At 38.6% G+C, this 19,425-nt stretch overlaps 1 protein-coding gene across 2 annotated transcripts in view; it reads left to right on the forward strand.

The window, feature by feature from the left end:
• The window catches only part of LOC102251932 (chromosome unknown open reading frame, human C20orf194), a 129,830-nt gene that overhangs the window by 12,206 nt on the left and 98,199 nt on the right, over positions 1-19,425 (forward strand). For both annotated transcript variants that reach the window (XM_005874696.2, XM_005874694.2), the window contains exons 2-7: positions 4,187-4,266; positions 7,952-8,071; positions 11,061-11,185; positions 11,912-12,008; positions 12,879-12,985; positions 17,818-17,895. In XM_005874696.2, the coding sequence (XP_005874758.1) occupies positions 4,187-4,266; positions 7,952-8,071; positions 11,061-11,185; positions 11,912-12,008; positions 12,879-12,985; positions 17,818-17,895 (607 nt within the window). The remainder of the gene's footprint in view (positions 1-4,186; positions 4,267-7,951; positions 8,072-11,060; positions 11,186-11,911; positions 12,009-12,878; positions 12,986-17,817; positions 17,896-19,425) is intronic.

Here is a 19,425-nt window from a genome sequence, read left to right on the forward strand (position 1 = left end):
AGGCTTCAAATTCATTCTTTTGCATGTGGATATACAGTTTTCTCAAAACCATTTTTTGAAAAAACTGTACTTTTTCAATGAATGATCTTGGTACCCTTGTCAAAAATTGCCAGTACCACACTGCCTTTTTAAAAAAAAAATCTTACCTGAGGACATGTTTACTGATTTTAGAGAGAGGGGTGATGCTCCAACCCACTAAGCCACACCGGCCAGTGCTGCTTTGCTTACTGTAGCTTTCTAGTAACTTTTGAAATCAGGAAGTATGTCCTCCATCTTTGTCCTTTTTCAATATTGTTTTGGCTATTCTGGGTTCCTTGAGAGTTCATATGAATTTTAGGATGGATTGTTTTATTTCTGCAAAAACGTCCTTGGTATTTTGATAGATATTGCTATAGATTTCTTTGTATAATATTGGCAGTTTAACGACATTAAGTCTTCCTATTTATGAACACATATGTATTTCCATTATTGCTATCTTCCTTAATTTCTTTCAGAAATATATTAATGATCCAATTTCTCTGAATTGTCACCAGAATTTTGGTATTGTCATGTTTATTTTAGCTTTTCTAATAGGTGTGTAGTAATATCTCATTCTGATTTTAATTTGCATTTCCCTTGTGGATAATGGTGGTGAACATGTTTTCATGTGCTATCTCTGTGTCCTCTTTAAAGAAATGTTCCTTCATGCTTGTTACCCATTTTCTAATTGTATTGCATATGTTTTACTGTTGAATTTTGCAAGTTATTAATTTATGTATTCTACTGTCAGATATGTGATTTGAAAATATGTTCTCCCAATCTTAGCTTTTCTTTTATATATAAATATTTGATTTCAGAGAGGAAGGGAGAGGGAGAGAGAGATAGAAACATCAATGATGAGAGAGAATCACCGATCGGCTGCCTCCTGCATGCCCCCAACTGGGGACCGAGCCCGCAACCTGGGCATGTGCCCTTGACCGGAGTCGAACCTGGGACCCTTCAGTCTGCAGGCCGACGCTCTATCACTGAGCCAAACCAGCTAGGGCTTAGCTTGTCTTTTCATTCTCTCAACAGGGTCTTTCACAAAGCAACATTTAAAATTTTGATGAAGTCTAATATATCATATTTTTCTTTTATGGTTCATATTTTTGGTATTAAGTCTAAGAAAGAACTTCATAAACCCTGAGTCCTAAATTTTTTTCTAAAGATTTTATACTTTTACATTTAAAAATTTTAAATGTATGATCTATTTTGAGTTAATTTTTGTGTAAGGTGTAAGGTTTAGGTTCATGTTTTTGTCTATGGATATCCATTTGCTCCAACACCATTTATTGAGAAGACTATCCTTCTTTCATTGAATTGCTTTTGAAGCTTTGCCCTAAATTAGTTGGCTATATTTGTCTGGGTCTATTTATGGCTACTCTGTACTGTTCCATTGAGCTATGTGTCTGTCTCTCAACCAATACCACTCAGTCTTGATTACTTTAGCTGTCTAAGTCTTGGCATTATATATAGTGACCCCCACCCTTTGTTCTTCCCCCTCTCCCCCGCCAAAAAAAAAAATTGTTTTAGCTATTCTAGTTCCTTTGCCTTTTCATGTAAGTTTTAGAGTTATTTTGTCTATGTCTACAAAAAATCTGTTGGGATTTTGATATGAGTTGTGTTAATCCTGTATATCAATTTGGAGAGAATGGACATCTACATTATGTTGAATTTTCCAATCCATGGACACATTATGTCTCTCCATTTACTTAAATATTCTTTGATTTCCTTTATCAGTGTTTTGTAGTAAGTAGTTTATAAGTCTTATGCATGTTTTGTTAGATTTATATTTAAATAATATTGTACTTTTAATTTTGGTTTCCATGTGTTTGTTGTTTTTATGTAGAAATACAATTGATTTTTACATAGTGATCTTGCAAACTTGTTGAACTCACTTATGAGTTCCAGAAGTTTTTTTTGTAGATTCTGTGATATTCCCTACTTCATTTTCAATCTGTATGCCTTTTATTTTCTTGCCTTATTACATTGGCTAGAACTTCCAGTATTCTGTTGAATAGGAGTGGTTAGAGTAGACATCCTTTTCTTGTTTCTCATTTTAGAGGAAAACTCACCATTAAGTGTAATCCAAAACTTTGCTTTGAAGGTTTTTGTAGACATACATTATCAACTTGAGAAAACTTGTCTATTCCTAGTTTTCTGAGTGTTTTTATTATAAATGGGTATTAAATTTTGTCAAATGATTTTTCTATATCAGTAATATGGTTGTGTGAATTTTTTTTTCTTCTTTAGCTTTTCAGAATGGTGGATTATATTGTTCGATCTACCCATATGAACCAACCCTGCATCCCTGGGATAACCCCCCTCTTGGTCATGGTGTATAAAGGAAGTCCTCACTTAGCATCAGTGATAGGGTCTTGGAAACTGCAACTTACAAGACTAATTTTACCATAGGCTAATTTATAAAAACAAGAGTTAAATTCCTTTGGTATATTTCTGGTCACAAAAACCACCAAACTTGCCAATAAAGACTCAAAACACTTCTAATATTAAACATTGAAGTAAATGTGAGCTATACATACATTTAAGAAAGATTAATAAAAACAAGTAAAGTAATTAATTTCTAATCCACTTATTTCAGTCCAGGGTTGCAGGTGGCTAGAACCTCTCCTGGCAGCTCAGGGCACAAGGCAGGGACCAATCCTGGACAAGACACCCTTGCATAGCAGGCTACAGTCATGCACACACCTACACCCACACTCACTCAGACTGGGACAAATTAGACACATCAGTTCACCTAATGTGCACATCTTTGGGTGTGGGAGGAAACTGGAGTACCTGGAGAAAACCCACTCAGACTTGGAGAGAACATGCAAACTCCACACATATAGTGGCCCTGGCTGGGAATTGATTTTTTTTTTCTCATCAATTTTATAACTCTTATTTGAGGACCTGCTGTAATTCTTTTTGTATGTTTTTAGTTCTACTTGCTGGTAGTTTATTAAGGTTTTTATATCTATATTCATGTAGATATTGGTCTGTTGGTTTTTTTGTTTGTTTATTTTTCTTGGTAATGTCTTTACATGGTTTTTGGTATTACATGGAAGATTGTGAAGATCTTGAGGGAAGACAGTGCTAATGATCACTAAGTCATGGAGTGGATGATTTGGGCCATGGGAATATCAGAAAGAATCCAGAGGAGAAAAGGAATCCGGGAAGGGAATTAGTATTGTTGGCTGGAAATATTGTTGCTTGGGTGAGTGTAGGGCAGTGTACCAGAGCAGACTTAGTGAGGGTTGGGGATGCAATCTGGTTGTCATGGACGGAAGGAACAGTTAGTGTAGTTGGCTTGTGGAGAACCTTAGTTAATAATGATGTGATATGGCTGGAAATATATTGACTGTAGGGAAAAATTAATTATATTAGTGTTAGGGAATTAATAATGGAGGTAGATCCTGAACCTGGAGGTGATGGGGCGGGGGGTGGGGGGGAGCGGAGAGACCCAGTAGAAGGATCATTCTTGAGCAGGAAATTAAGCACCTCTCTCAAGCACTGCTGGTAAAGAGGAGGGGTTGGTATGGGAGCATGGGTCCTTAGAAGTGATATTAATGTCTGGGAGTGCCTCTCCTTGTGCTTTGTTTAGGAGGAAAGGGATATTCCTAAGGCCAAAGGAATAATAGATCTGCACCAAAATGGGAGCAAGTACCCAGTGGTGACACTCTCTACGGGTAGAGTTGTGATGGTGAATCAGAGATTGGTTTAGGTCTTTACACCATTTTTTATTTGTTTGTTTTTATCTGTTTGATCTTTTGTGTTTGGTTTTGACAGATTGGTGAGGTCCACAGTTAGGGCAAATCAGTGTGGAAATTCTTCAATCATCCTCAGAAATAAGTCATTGGAGGTCTTTCTGCTAAGCTGCTGAGTCCCAGTATTGTTCAACATTGACCATGAGAAGGCCATTGGCTCCATCCTCCGTTGAGCCAGAGAGCCACTGACCATCCAGTTTGTAATCAGCAGTTCAGACTTAGTCCTCTGACCAATTCTGCATAATTACATCTGGAAAATAGAAGAGAAGGGAATATTTCCCTATTCGTTTTGTGGTTTTGATACCAAAACCAGACAAGGACCAGTTTCCATCCCTAGCAGTCATTCCTCCTCATGCCTTCATTTGCTGGTACTGAGGGAGTTGATTTCTGTTCTGTTGCAGCTGCAGCCGACTCCGCCAGGTTCAGAGCATCCTGACCCAGAGCAGCAAGTCTCGACCCGATGGGATCCTCTGCATTCTAGGTCAGTGCTTTTAACAAGGTGGGACTCAGGGCTGGGGCAAATTGGCTTCTGTTCACAGGAAGATACTGATAATGGTATCATTGTGAGATCAGCCATGGGTTAGTGTCCCCTGCTCTTGTTCCCCTGAAATCCATTGCTTTTTAAATGAGATTGGGTGAGATATTGGTAAGATAGAGAGTACCTACCACAGAGCAGGCACTTTGTACATATTACCTCATTTCTCCTTACAGCAAACTTACAAGGGAGCAGTGTTGTCCCTTTTTTTTACAGAAGAGGAAACTGAGATTCTAGGAGATTAAACAGACTTGCTCAGGGCCACAGAGTGGCAAAATTAGGCATTTATTTGTTCTTTAAAAATTTTTATTATGAAAATATATCATATAATTTAAAAATTAAGACAATACATGAGTAACAATGAACAGAACTTCCTAACCATCCCAGATACCCACTCCCACTCCCCAGAGATAACATTGTCAACTGTATCTTTTTTTTTAACACAAATGGGAACATTTTATGCATATTGTTGTTAACCTAATTTTTAAAATTTTCACTTGACCATATTATCTTAGAGTTTTTTAAATATCAGATTGACTACTTGAATATGGAATACTACAATGTTGCAGAAATTGATGTGTTTGAAGTTGGGTGTGAAATGGAGGTAAAAAGTAAACCTTCAGGACAGAACTTTATGTGAAAGTATCACTTAGGAAACTTGGGTTTTTTTTCCCTTTATTATTTTTTTCTCATCACCATTTATCCCCCTAAACCGTCCTCCACCTTCACCCACTCCCACCCCCCCAATCACTACACTCCATGTCAATGAGTTCTTTCTCTTCTTTTTTTTTTCTTTTTTGCTCAATCCCTTGAGACTTGTATATTCTTTTTTTAAAAATATGTTTTTATTTATTTCGGAGAGAGGAAGGGAAAAGGAGAGAGAGAGAGAGACAGAAACATCAGTGATGAGAGAGAATCTTTTTCTATTCCAGGATCCCATCCAAGATACCATGTTAAATTAGTTACCATGTCTTCTCAAGCTCCTATTGACTGTAACAGTTGCTCAGACTTTCCTTGTTGATGACCTTGACAGTTTTCAGGAGTGCTAGTCAAGTAGCATGTCTATCTAATAGGGTTTTTCTTATCTTTCTCACGATTAGAATGGGGTTAAGAGTTTTGAGGTGGAAGACCAGTAAAGTAACATGCCATTTTCATCACATGATATCAAGGATACATACTATCAGCATGACTTTTCACTGTTTCTATTAGCTTTGATCACCTGGCTAAGGTAGTGTTTTCAGGTTCTGCACTATGAAATACTCTCTCCAGCTCTCCTTTCCTATGTCCTCTTTGGAAGGAAGTCACTATGTAGCCCACTCTTAAGGAGCCAGGAGTTATGCTCCATCACCTGAGATGGGAGTATTTACATAAATTATTGAAATTCTTCTGCATGGGAGATTTGTCTCTCCTCCCACATTTATTTATTTACACAATTATTTGTATCCATATGGACTCGTGGATATTTATTTTATAGTTTGAGTTATAATCCTACTTCCTACTTCAAGTTGTTCCAGCTTTGGCCATTTGGAGCTCTTTCAACTGGCTCCTGTGTCTATGTCCTTCCCTTTGATATACTCCCTCCAAAGTTGTTTGTTTGTTTGTTTAGTACTTTTGTAGTTTCTGGCACTTTTAGATGCTACAGGCTTATTGTGCATAGTTCCTGTTCCAGTCCTAAAATCAGCTGTTTCTCTAAGGAGCCCTGGTTTCTTTTACTGGAGAATGGTATTAAAAATCAATCTGAGTGTAGTAATTGTTGCTCGGATATCATTGCTTCTAGGCCCTCTCAGCTGACAGAGGAAGGAAATATATGTGTACATTAACTGGTGTGTATACGCACATCTGTAAATGTTATGTAATCATCTGTATTTAAATTAAGTTAAATATGCATTTATATTAATGTCTTTAGCTCTAACTCATTACCATATGGACCAGTCTAGTCTCCTCTTATTTATTTATTTATTTATTTATTTATTTATATTTATCTGCTGCCTCTTGCCAATGTGCCCTTGACCAGAATCGAACCTTATGTCTGCAGGCTGATGCTCTATCCACAGAGCCAAACCGGCTAGGGCCTCCTCTTCTATCTTATCTATAAACTTCCATTCCACCACTGAGAAACATGGCACCTACCACTTACCATCCATTTAATTCCAGTATACTTGTGTAGTAGTATCAGATTTGTTAACCCATAATACCCTATAGGAAACAACTTTATCAATTAGAGCACAGTACTTACATATAGTTTCTTTTATCTTTAATTTTACATGGTCAGTCTTTTAATGTTAGCAATTTATGTGGCAATTTATGTAACTGGAACCCTTAGAAGGGGACATGCTAGGCCTATCCAATCCACTGGTTATTTTTAACTTCGTAGCCCTTTCAACTTTTGGCGTTATGTAAGCCAGGCTATTCCTGCTTTTGATTCTTTTTCACCCTTCCCTTCACTGAACTGTTGGATGGGAAAGAACAGCACTGTGCTGCTTTTATCGCAGCTGAGAAAGGAGTCCTCCCATATTAGAAGTCCTCTGACATAGGCAGTCCCGAGGCCTCTCTGCTCTGAATGACCATTACTTTTCACTGGTCTGAATGACCATTGGCAGTTCTTTTTCCCAGGCTCCAGCCATATTTTCATTCTTGGAGCTCCTTCTGCCCCAACTCCTCCTTCTCAGTCTCACACAGACAGCTGACTCCTGCCATTAACACATCCCTGAGCTCTGGGCCTTCACAGATACCCAGGAACCAGGTAGTATATGTGTCTATGGCATTGAAAGGCAGTAGTGAAGGCAGTTGTTATTTCATTTCCTTTTTATTTCTGACCCAACCCAATGGACTATAAACTTCATGAGGACCATTTGTAGGCCCAGCACACACACTAGTATCCAGCACAGTGCCTTAGGCCTAATAAATATTTGTGAAATTTTAGGTATGTGTGGTTCCAGTCACTTGTCCTTTTCACTTCTTTGAGTTTGTTTTAAATCACCTTAATTCTCCTTTAGTTGATCCCACATGTTTTGGTAAAGGTCTTTTTGAGAAGTGATATTTTCCTGACACCTATTCCTATTCCAACTGAAAATATTTCAAAATCTTTAACCAGCCATGATAGGACTTAAATTATATTTTCTGATTTCTTCTATCCTCAAGAATTGCTTTTTGGCAATTAACAGTTTCAGTAATCTGTGCTGTTTGACTGTCTCTTGAATCCAAGTAAGGGTACTTGATGCTGAGGCCTGCTTCTTTCACAGAGAGGTGCTTAGTTTGGTTTCTGGTACAGACTGGTCTAGGTTATTGCCTTTTACTTACTCATTAGGGCAGTGATGGCGAACCTATGACAGGTGTGTCAGAAGTGACACGCGAACTCATTTTTTTGGTTGATTTTTCTTTGTTAAATGGCATTTAAATATATAAAATAAATATCAAAAATATAAGTCTTTGTTTTACTATGGTTGCAAATATCAAAAAATTTCTATATGTGACATGGCACCAGAGTTAAGTTAGGGTTTTTCAAAATGCTGACACGCCGAGCTCAAAAGGTTTGCCATCACTGCATTAGGGTTTTGCTGAGCAGGGACAAACTATTTGGGCTCATTTGCTCCCCATAGTACAGCTGATCAGAGTCTTCTTTGCCTTGCAGGAATTGATAGCAGGTACAATGAAGGCTGCAGAGAGCTGGCAAATTATCTTCTGTTTGGTTTGTACAATCAGAATACCAGTGATTTTGAGAAAACAGGGTTTTCTGAAGAAGTTCTAGATGGTAAGTACATATTGGTAAACTCTGTGTGAAAAGTAATAGTGATTATTTTTCTTCAGATCCTTTTTCATGGTCTTTTTATGGAAACATATGATTAAATTTAAAATAGCCTGAAGCCCCAATAAATTTACTTTTTTATGAATAAAAAACATTGCTTCTTTGCTGATATATTAAGGAATATGCTCTTGTAGGTCATCTGCTGGATGATTAGAGACTAGCAACAAGTAGTTGTCAAGAATATGTTCACTGGGTAATTCTGCTGTAGAGAAAAAAGTAAGCATCAGTATTTGGCTTTATATCTTCTTGACAAGATACTAGTTCTCCTCTGAATTGCCTACTGCCTCTACATGTGGGAGGTTCAGATTATGTGCATTGTCCTGTGAAAGCACTTTCAGCTGTGAGTCAAAGATGAGCCTGCAGGATACTCCTACAAGGAAGACTTCATGTGGATCTTCAGCTTAGGAACAAGGGCTCTTTGTCCTGCTCTGTCTTTGGGAATTGTTTCCTGTGTGACTTTAATTCATGATGATGCCCGTGACTACAATGAAGGCTTTCTGCTTACATTCCCTTTTCCTCAGCTCTGAGACACTCACCCTGTGTTGATGCTGCTGTGGGCTGATGCCCAGGAGCTATCTCTGATATCACATACTTAGCATCATGACTTGTCTGCCAGACGGGTCAGGAGACACAGGAATAGACAAATCAAATTGGACAAGAGACAGAAAGCTCTTGTGAAGCAGCTGGGGGACGCATGAAAGCAAACATCTGATGCTGATATAATATTACTGTGAGGATCTGGTACAGTGGTTCTCAACTGGGGTTAGTTTTATCCTCCCGGAGACATTTGCCAACATTTGAAGACATTTTTTATTGTCACAACTAGGCAGAATGGGTAGAGGCCAGTGATGCTACTAAACATCCTACAAGGCATAGGGCAGCCCCCCACAACAAAGAATGATCTGGTCCAAACTGTCAGTAGTGCTGAGGTTGGGAAACCCTGGTCTATATGTGAAAATTCTTCTGTAGTATCTATCTACAGAATAGGAGTATCTAATTCTTTAATAGTATCTATCCCTGTAGAATGATTTAAGGTTTCGTTCTTTTTTGGAAGTGCAGAAAGAAGCTGAAATTATTTCTGCCATTAAATTTTTTTTCAATTCAAATACAGTTTCAGATTTTTATTTTTTTTAAAAAGTTTCCTTACACTGTACAGCATCTATTGGTTTGGAAAGACTTCATCCTGGCAGCTCATTTAAAGAGTTATAAAAAGACAGATGCTCATACCGGCCACACATTTCACTGCAACCAATATTGCTAAGGACATTGTAGTACTGAAATTAAGGAAATGGTTTAAATCCTCAAAGGTGTGCACTATTTTTTCCTTTGTCTATCCTGTCACCTGGTACAATGGGTGCTTATGAAATGAGCATTTTCTTCAAAATAATAAATTTATCTTTTAAATTCAAGTTGTTAAAAAGCTGAGATCACCAGATTTATGCTTCTACATTTCAGTCTCTATTATGTGAGAGGAAAAGAGGCCAACACGAAGGACTTACTTTTAAAAAGAAACTTTTAAAATAGTTTACATCTTATCCAATTCTCTTACCTGACTATGTACTCTATTAAATGTTGTTCACAGTGATGACATCAGCCCTAAGAAATCCTGAGAGTGTTTAATTAGATTTAGTAGCTATTGTAATATTTCTTTTTAAGTCTTTGCTGTATCAGAGTATATTCTACACAGAAAGCCTTGGGCTCTCTAAGTGACATCAGACTCTTCCCTCCTCAGCAGGCGAGGTACATGTGATTTAGGGCAGGGCGCTTTTAGAGGGCCTATGTAAGGAAAGCCGGCAGATGAGAGGGGGCCCCTTTCCCACCCCTTGCCACCTTTGGACTCCAGGGCTTACCCAACAGTCAACAGTCTTCATACTGTGTTCCCTAGAACATCTTGGGTCTGACCAGGTGTGCAGCTCAGAGTGCTTTAAAAGGCCACCAGCATGGAACTTTATTTCAAGAGGCACCCAGCAGTATGGTCAGCTATGGTCAGTATTCATTGGGCTCAATGTTTTTGTGGATTATGGTCTGTCACACTGTATTACTGTGTTGGCATCACCCTAAACCTTCTGCCTCAGCCACCTCCTCCAGCAACTTCCCTATGTCATCTTGTTAATGGTCTGCTCTCTGAGGAGCCATGGGATGGAGCCTCTGCTTTTCTTCTGGAAGTTATGACTGCTTTCTTTCTCAGTATTCAAACTGCTTTAATAGTCCTGCCCCATTCCATGGCTCTTCTTTTAGTTTTCTGAGTTTATTTGCATTCCTGGGTTGCTTTATTTACTTGACCCACCCCTGGGTGATTAGTCCTTAAATCTGTGAGCTGCTGATCTATTTCTAGAAGCCCTGTCCACCTGCTTCTACTTCCTTCCTTCCTTCCTTCCTTCCAGCCTTTCCTGTGTATAGAGTTCACCCCTGTACACAATAACCCTTCCCAAAGCTAACAGACAATGTCCCTTGAGCCCAGTGAGCCAGCAGCCAAGAGCTTTAGACACTGACGTCTGTAGGAGAACTAGCCACTGGACATATTCACTACTGTTTTCCTGCCTCACTTGCTTTAGGCTGGGGAGTGTCCATTTGGAATTTATCTCTGCAGTGAAGTGCACAGCTGAGTTTGGTACCAGAGATTTGACTATGCAGCACTTTTGCAAAACACCCTGAAGGATGTTCTTTTTACTTATCCTGTACCTGCATTGCCATCTCTAGAGAGCCACAGTTGTGGGAACGTCACATGGGGACGAGGAATTCCTTGCTGTCCACACTTGACTGTTCTTCAGTCATTTTGTAGTGCACTGCCAGATTAAAAAATTTTCAATTTAGAGTTTTGTTATATTGTCTCTGCTAAATCGTTTTAATGGTTTTACTAACTATGTGAGCAGAAGTTGTCTAAAGAAAATGCCTTTAACAATCTTGTGTCTTATTAATTTTATTTCTCTTACAGATGTAATTATATTAATTAAATCAGACAGTGTCCATCTGTACTGTAATCCTGTAAACTATCGCTATCTCATACCCTGTGTGGCACATTGGAGAAATCTGCATCTGCACTGCATGACTGAAAATGAGGTAAGGAGAAAAGATAGAATAGGCACTTAGAGACACTCTTAAGAATATTCTTTCAAGAAAGTGTAGATCTGGAACAGGAGTCCCCTAAAAAAATCAAATTGCAGAATGTGGAACTTCTTATATTTCATTATGCAGCTAACTTATGGATAAATTGTGCGCCTGAAGGAGACAGAAGGGACTCTTCAAGTCGGGGCTTAGTATAGGCTTATGAAGCTGCCTTCTGACCCTGCTTCATTACCAGCCTGCACACATTCTCTCAGGGGGCTAGTGCCTACATACTGCTCCAGGAGAATTAGATAAGCTTTCTGATATTTATGTGTTTAGATTTCTTGGTATCTGTTTCTGTTTCCCTTTGGGCCCATTTCAAGGGTTAGGCTAGGAATCAGATTGGGATTTGAGATTTAGGATTTCATGGCAGTTGTGTCCTGATATACATCAAGAATCCTTTCCATGTAAGTATTTGGGGAATTTTTGAGGACAAGTTTTATATCTTTCATTTAGATTTCTGGTCCATTTTGAGTTGACTTGCACTTGAGGGCATTGGTGTGAGGTAAGGGAATGACAGTGTTTTCGACCAGCAAACAAAATGTGGCTTTGGAAACACCCTCTTGGGTACAGTCTTCTATAAGTGTTCTTTGAGGGCAACTCTGATAAAATGAAGAGAAAATATGGGACTTTGCATGATGTCTTAACAGAGCCTGTTTTCCTTTCAATTTCCCTCTTTAGTATGAAGATGAGGAAGCTGCAGAAGAATTTAAAATTGCCAGCTTTGTGGACATGGTTCGAGACTGCAGTAGAATTGGCATTCCTTATAGCTCCCAAGGTGAGTGTCTGGCAGTGAGACATTTTAACCTTGCTTGGATGGTATGTGAATCACATGTCCCTACTTCTCCTTTCATTGGAGGCTGGGAAACCCATTGATCTATTGTCACTGAAGTCAGAGGCTGAGGCAGAAAGGAATTTGGGAACTATGTAAGCTTGTATTCATAACCGAAGTTTCTGCAGCAACAAAGCAGGCCACCTACAGTCAGATAGAAAAACTGGCAGGGCATTTACACATTTGCCATCTAGTGTGTACCCCTTAGTGTACATAGAGTGTAGATGTGGGGCCTCTTTGTAATAAGAAATAGTAATCAGGTAGCTGTTAAAAATATGCTGACAGTGAGGCTCAAAAATGATGGGTAAAAATATAGGAAAAAATCAACAAATTTAACAGTGCTTATATCTTATTTTACAAAAAAGCTTGCACATTGAAGATACTGTTATAAGAAAGGAAAATTTTTGATTTGGTAATTTTTCCTTGAGGAAGTTGTTTGGATATGTTTCTTAAGGGAGAGAAGCCAAGTTTGGGTCTGTTAATAATTATATCCACTAACTGATGCAAGTCAGATGTAATAGGCCACTATTTATTTGTTTCTTTATTTGCTTGCTTGCTTAGGAAACCAGAATGTGAAAATATACTATAGAGAAATCTAAATTTATGTAACTTGTTTATGGTTTGAATTTTCCTTGGCTTTAACTTTGTATTTCTAGTGTTAATACCTAACCATTCGATCTGTCTCAATTTTATTTTGCTAGATGAGGCTGTGGTGAACTTGTGAGAAATGATGCCTGTCTAACCACATTAGATCAGGTTTAGACTGTTATATCCAGGATGGTATTTGATACATGTTGTTGTATTTGATTCCTCTAGGTCACTTGCAGATATTTGATATGTTTGTAGTGGAGAAATGGCCAATTGTACAGGCCTTTGCACTTGAGGGCATTGGAGGGGATGGATTTTTTACCATGAAATATGAGGTATGTATGAAAAGTAGTATGCCTGGTTTTTATGAAGGGCCCACAATGTGGGTGTGCATCATTAAAATACTTGATATGGAAAATAGTTTCTGTTTAAGGCTAGTCCCCAAACTGAGCTCCTGTGTTCTTTCTTTTTGGAGTTCTCTGTCCTCCTTCCTCTCCATTCTCCATTCTGAGTTCACTGTTCTCCAGTCTACTCCCATAGATTTCTAAGCTGACTTCTCTTACAGTGCTTATCTTGTGTTGTTATACATTTGTCATATACCTCCTTTCACCAACCCAACCACCTGCCCCTGAACTCTGGACTGGAAGCTTCTTGAGAACAAAAGCAGAGTCTTTGTGTTCTTTTTGTTGTTATTTGTTTCTCAGATATTCATATAATTTGCGAACTATTCAAGAGCAAGGAAAGGGACCGTGCAGAATTTTGTATAAGTACCGTGTACTAGAGAAATAAAAGGGTTAGCTATTTTGGTAAGAATAGTACCTTTTATTTTAGTGTTCTTTGTATCTAGGAGATGACCAATGAATATTTGGTAAGTGGGTTAATGAGTGAGTCTGGGAGAAGAGATCATCCAGAGTGCACATTAGGGAGGATGGCCTGGTAAGTTAGTAGCATCACCGCAGGATCTGCTTGCCTCCCAAGGATCCCCCCACTAAGATGACCTGCTCACAACACAGGAAACCAGGAGAGGGAGGCATACTATTAGGGACAGAGTAAGTGGAGCCTTTGGAAGCAAGGCCCAGTGCTAATTCTTACCCTCCTTCTGAGAAGTAGCAGGTCCCTAGGAAATAAATGGAGGTTTGCCTGGCAGACTCTGTAATGTGGATGAGCGTGGCCTATAGGGAAGTGCTGAAGAGAAGCATACCACTTGACCTCACTTTTCCTGCTCTAAAAACCACAGTATTCCTACACGGACTACAGCTCACAGAGCATCACCAGGCTGTGCTGGACCTGCCCTGATAGGAAGTAATGCTCTCTAATTTAGAAGAGTAGGGGCTGGAATGGAGAGAATGCCATAGGATATAGAGAAAGTTTCTATTTTTAGCAATAATGATAATATTTATTGTTAATTAATTATATAAACTGGGCATTTATAGAGTGCCTCCTATATATCAGGCACTATCCTAACCACTTTATATGAATTGACTTTAATTCTTACAGTAACCCTCTAAAGTAGGTACTGTTACCATCTGTATTTTACAGAGAGGTTAAATGAACTTCACAAAGTCACAGAGCAGCAGGGCTGGGGTCCAGTCCAGAGAGTCTGGCTTCAAAGCCTGGGCTGCTGCTAGATTAGCATTGGAAAGCAGTGCACTAGGAAGCTGCATGATTCATGCAACCCAAATGAGGCAGCCCTCTGGCTCCTGCCTTAAGGCGCATCACACCATGAAGTCACAACCCAAAGGAGTAAAATCCCCTCTCAAAAAACCTTTACAGGGCAGTGTAGATCTTTACTGTAGGGTAGTGTTCTTAGGGGGTGGGATGTGCAGTGAGGAGGAAACAGCATATATCATACAGTAAGAGCAGAGGAGGAGGGACAAAAGGGGCAGGTGAGGTGGGTCACAGGAAGGGCAGGGGTAGAAAAATATCTCAAGATCCCTTTCTCAGATCCTGCTCTTCTCTGTAGCTGCTGACTTTTCATTCTCTCAAATACTTTCCTGTGTCTCCATCTCATTCCCCACTACAACCCCCTACTCACAGTTCTCCTTACCCTGTCCTTCCCAGTCCTTTAAGGTATGGAGCAGTTTTGCCTACTGATCAGCTCTGCATTATACACTCTCCTCCACTCTGATTCACATATCAAAGGCTAAGAGAAGGAAAACTACAGATATATATATAACTTAATTTTTTTAACTTCTGTTTTATTGCTTGGCCATATCCAAAAGAAAGTTGTTAATTCAGAGGATGTTTTGTCCCTGATGTCAGCATGAGAAAGGAAGCCCAGTTCCACATAGCATTCACTTGGTATTTAGGCTGGACCAAACTCAGTTATGGATATAGAGAACTCTTCCTGGGAAGCAGTATAGGGAAGTTCCTCTGCTAGGCCTTTCCCTGCCTCCAGCCTCTTCTTATTCTCCAGCTGCTGGAACTGTGACCTGGTAATATAAATTTACATCAACTAGCTCCCCAAGGAGAGGATTCTAATAGCAAACTTCTGAATAATGAGGGTAACCATATAGCGAGCATTTATTCACCTTTCAATACATGAGATTTTTGTATTGAAAAGTAGAATAAGATTTATGAAAAAATTCAACAGATATAAGAAAGAGACCATAGCATATTAGATGCAGGAAAAGATCAGCATGTTTTTTAAAAAGATTTCTCCAGAAAATAAAAATTGAGAAAAATACCTCTTTTGTATTTTTTAAGAATGGAGTTTGTAAAAAGAAATGAGATATGGTAGATAGGGCAAGCAAATTAAGGGAGATAGATGACGTCCAAGGAAAGATTATAATAAGTCTCAAAATTCATTAATAGAATTAAAATTTGAATTAAAAAAAAGAAATCAAATCTATTACCCCACAAAAATCTAATCATTTGACACACTTAAAAGCTATTCCAGAATACAGAGGAAGAGACCAAATAGATTAAATCAATAATAAAGGAGAAGATAAAATGAGGGATAAAGGATGGAAATTGGTAGTATTGAAAATCAAGGGATTAATTGAAAGTTGTTATATAATAGTTTGTGCCTCCTTCCCCACACCCCCACCACTCTCTCCCAAGTGACAGGCAACCAGGCATTTACCAACTGCCACCTCCACCCTAGGAAAAACAAGGAATGGGGTGAGTGGGTGGGTTTCTCTAAAGAAACTGAAAAATAAGACACAAAAAAAGAGAGAACTCATTGGCTAGTGTAGCATTTCTTGCCTGAGAATAAAGCTCTCCACATCTTGACATTTAGACTATAAGTGGGTAGGGATCCTGGAATAACAGCCTCCTTCCTGTCTGCTCTCCCCAGAAAAACTTCCTGGTAGTTGACAAGCTCTGCTGAGAGCATAAAGCTTCCAATCAGCCTTTCCATTTGAAAATATAAGCAGGCCAGCAAATATCACAAGACATTGGATTAAATACCTAAAAGAAAAAAAAAACAACAAATTTTTTAAAAAGAACCAACTGAATAAGACCCCAAGATAATTTAAGATATACAGGAAACTTAAGGCACAAACTCTCCTTAGGATGCCCAGAGAAATTTAAGATTTTTTGGCAACCCAAGAACAAGTGTTTTGTTGTGGTAAAGAAATGTAAGGAAAATCGCTCTGGAAAATTTTAATTGATAAAATCATAGAGGACTTGGAAGGTAAATGTAGGGAAATCTCTACAAAATGTAGACTAATACAATCAAGGAGATAGAAAATATGAGAAAAAGTTAAGACATGGAGAACTGATCCACAAAGTCTGATAGCCAACAAGTATAAGTTCCAGAAAGATAGAGCAATGATACCAGAAGAGAAGAAATTTTCTTTCAAAAAGCAACAAATATTGCCCCACTGGCATGGCTCAGTGGTTGAGGTCACGGTTCCATTCCCAGTCAGGGCACAGGCCCGGGTTGCGGGCTTGATCCCCAGTAGGGAGCGTGCAGGAGGCAGCCTATCAATGATTCTCTCTCATCATTGATGTTTATCTCTCTCTTTCTCCCTCTCCCTCCCCCTTCCTCTCTGAAATCAATAAAAATATATATATATTTTTAAAAATATGTGGTAGTATAGTATGTACCTGGCCAGCAATAAGTAAAATATATATGGTATTAATATTATAAACAATAATTACTGGTATAACCAAAAATCATATAATGGTATTAGATGATGTTAGGTTGTGTGAGTGTCTGTGTATGTGTAGAGAAAATGTATGGGAATGAAGATAGTTGTAGAAAAGCTGTATCTTTGCCATAAGTCAATATTTATTTTCTAAATTGGTAAATCAAGAAAATAGAAATATATGGGTGTGTGGGAAGAGAACCAAAAAACTTATATGCATGTATGCATAACCCATGGACACACACAATAGTGTGGTGAAGTCCTGGGGTGGGGCAGTGGGTGCAGGCAAAAAGGAGACATCTGTAATACTTTCAACAATAAAGATAAATTTAAAAAATAAATAATAAAAATAAGGAAAGAAAAAATAGAGATATAGGTATATCATAATAAAATATGGAGGTAACTACAGAAGGAAATGTTGAAAGACTTTTAAGTGGTTGTCTCTGAGGAATGAGGTTTGTGAAAGGTTGCAGTATGGGAATACAATTTTTTTAATTACAAACCTTTAGTACTATTTGATTTTTTAAAACCATGGACATGTATTATTTTAATTAAAATTTTATTTTAAACAAGGACAAAAAAGTATATGTATATGCATTTGTATGTATATAAATGTATATATGTATGCCCATCATTGAAGATATTCAAAAAATGTACTAAAGGCCCTAGCCAGTTTGGCTCTCAGTGGGTAGAGCGTCGGCCTACGGACTGAAGGATCCTCAGTTTGATTCGATCAAGGGCACATGCCCGGGTTGTGGGCTCGATCCCCAGTAGGGGGTGTGCGGAAGGCAGCCAATCAATGGTTCTGTCTCTTCCTCTCCCTTCCTCTCTGAAAGCAATAAAATATATGTATTTTTTTAAATGTACTAAAGTTTCTGAAAAGATAGTTTCCTTGAATGGGACATCATTTATTAATATGTATAGGTTCTAATGTGACTGATCAAAATAACATTTATTATTCTAATCACTTGAATTTTCACAAAGATAGTCATTTCTGAATGTCAGAAAATAATTTGGATTGCTCTAATGATATTGACTCTGTATTACTTTAAATTTTTGCCCTTGTGTTGCAGTTGCAGGATGTGAGTTTGAATCTATGGAATGTCTACAGCAAAATGGATCCTATGTCTCTGGAGAGTTTGCTTTCAGAAGTAAGGAGCCAAACTGTATTTTACTCACAAAATTACTAGTTGTATTTAACTTGAAGAAATGCAGAATGTATTTTAGTTTAGTTTAGTCAAAGAATTGAGCAGCTTCTTGAACTCCTTGAGTCTACAGTAGAAGGGGACCTGGAAAAGTGATACTACCTTTTACACTGAAGAAACCTCACCATAGGTGAGACCAAGGCCACCGGCCTGGTCCAGGGTTTAGGTTTTCATCTAAAGACATTCTTTCTGTTGGTCTGGACTTTAGAAAAACAATGGTGCGGGTGACTTTTTCTACTCTTTCTCTGGCATGAAAAGATAAAAAAGATGGGATATGGCTTAAAGGAATAAAGGATTAAAGCACAGGTCAGCAAGCTTTTTCTGTAAAAGACTAGATAGTAATGTTTTAGGTTTTGTGTACCCTGAGAGCAGCTGCAAATAATGCTTAAACTAATGGGTGTGTCTGTTACCAGGAAACTTTATTTATAAAAATATGTGGCCTGCTTACAGGCCATAGTTTACCAACTCTTGGATTAGAGGGTTAGGCATTAATTTTTCATCTGAACTTTGAAGGAAAAATTCAGGGTAGAAAGAGCAATTCACAATGGGGAACAACAAACAAAATTAAAGAATAGATACCTTGGTTAAGCAGCTCAGTAGTGTCTCTCAGTGATCATGGATAGATATGCATGGAAAAAGAAAGCTTATAGCCTTCAAATGAAATTAGCTATAATATCAAGGCCCCTCCAAATGAAAACAACACACCAGTCTCACAATTATCAATGCCTGTATTAAGTGAAATATTAGCAAACAGAACCCAGTATCATGTTAAAAGCATATTCTTTGCCAGACTGGCATGGCTCAGTGGTTGAGCTTTGACCTATGAACGAGGAGGTCATGGTTCGATTCCCGGTCAGGGCACATGCCCAGGTTGTGGATTCGATCCCCAGTAGGAGGTGTGCAGGAGGCAGCCGATCAGTGATTCTCTCTCATCATTGATGTTTCTATCTCTCTCTCTCCCTTTCTGAAATCAATAAATACATATTTAAAAATAAAAATAAAAGCATATTCTTTAATGAAGTAGGGTTTATTAAGGGTTCAATATTTAATATCAGGAAATCTATTAATGCAATCATTGTACTAATTTTCCTTCTTGGAGCCATTTATGACCCCATAGGTGCCAAAAGGCATTTGATAAAACTGAACATCCCTTCTTTTTAAACATTTCTAATCAAATCTACTTATATAAAAACCCTGGGTGGTGTTCATCACGACCATCAGAACCTCGACCAAGCGGAAGGAAGTCAGTCCTGCAGGGGTTGTCTTGGCAACGGCTGCACCCTCCCCCCGAGCTGTTTCCCGGAGCTATTTCCTGTAAGGGCGGGGTTTGAGGCAGGAACCCGCCCTGGGAGCGTGGAGGCATATCTTTATATAAAGTGTGTATAAAGTGTGCGCCAGCACAGCCAAGGGTGAACCTGAGTGGGGGCAGCTGAAAGGCTTAGAAAAGACAGACAAGAGAATGAAAGCCGGGGGGTC

The sequence above is a fragment of the Myotis brandtii genome, unplaced genomic scaffold (assembly GCF_000412655.1).
Source record: "Myotis brandtii unplaced genomic scaffold, ASM41265v1 scaffold45, whole genome shotgun sequence".
In the NCBI taxonomy this organism is placed as follows: Eukaryota; Metazoa; Chordata; class Mammalia; order Chiroptera; family Vespertilionidae; genus Myotis; species Myotis brandtii.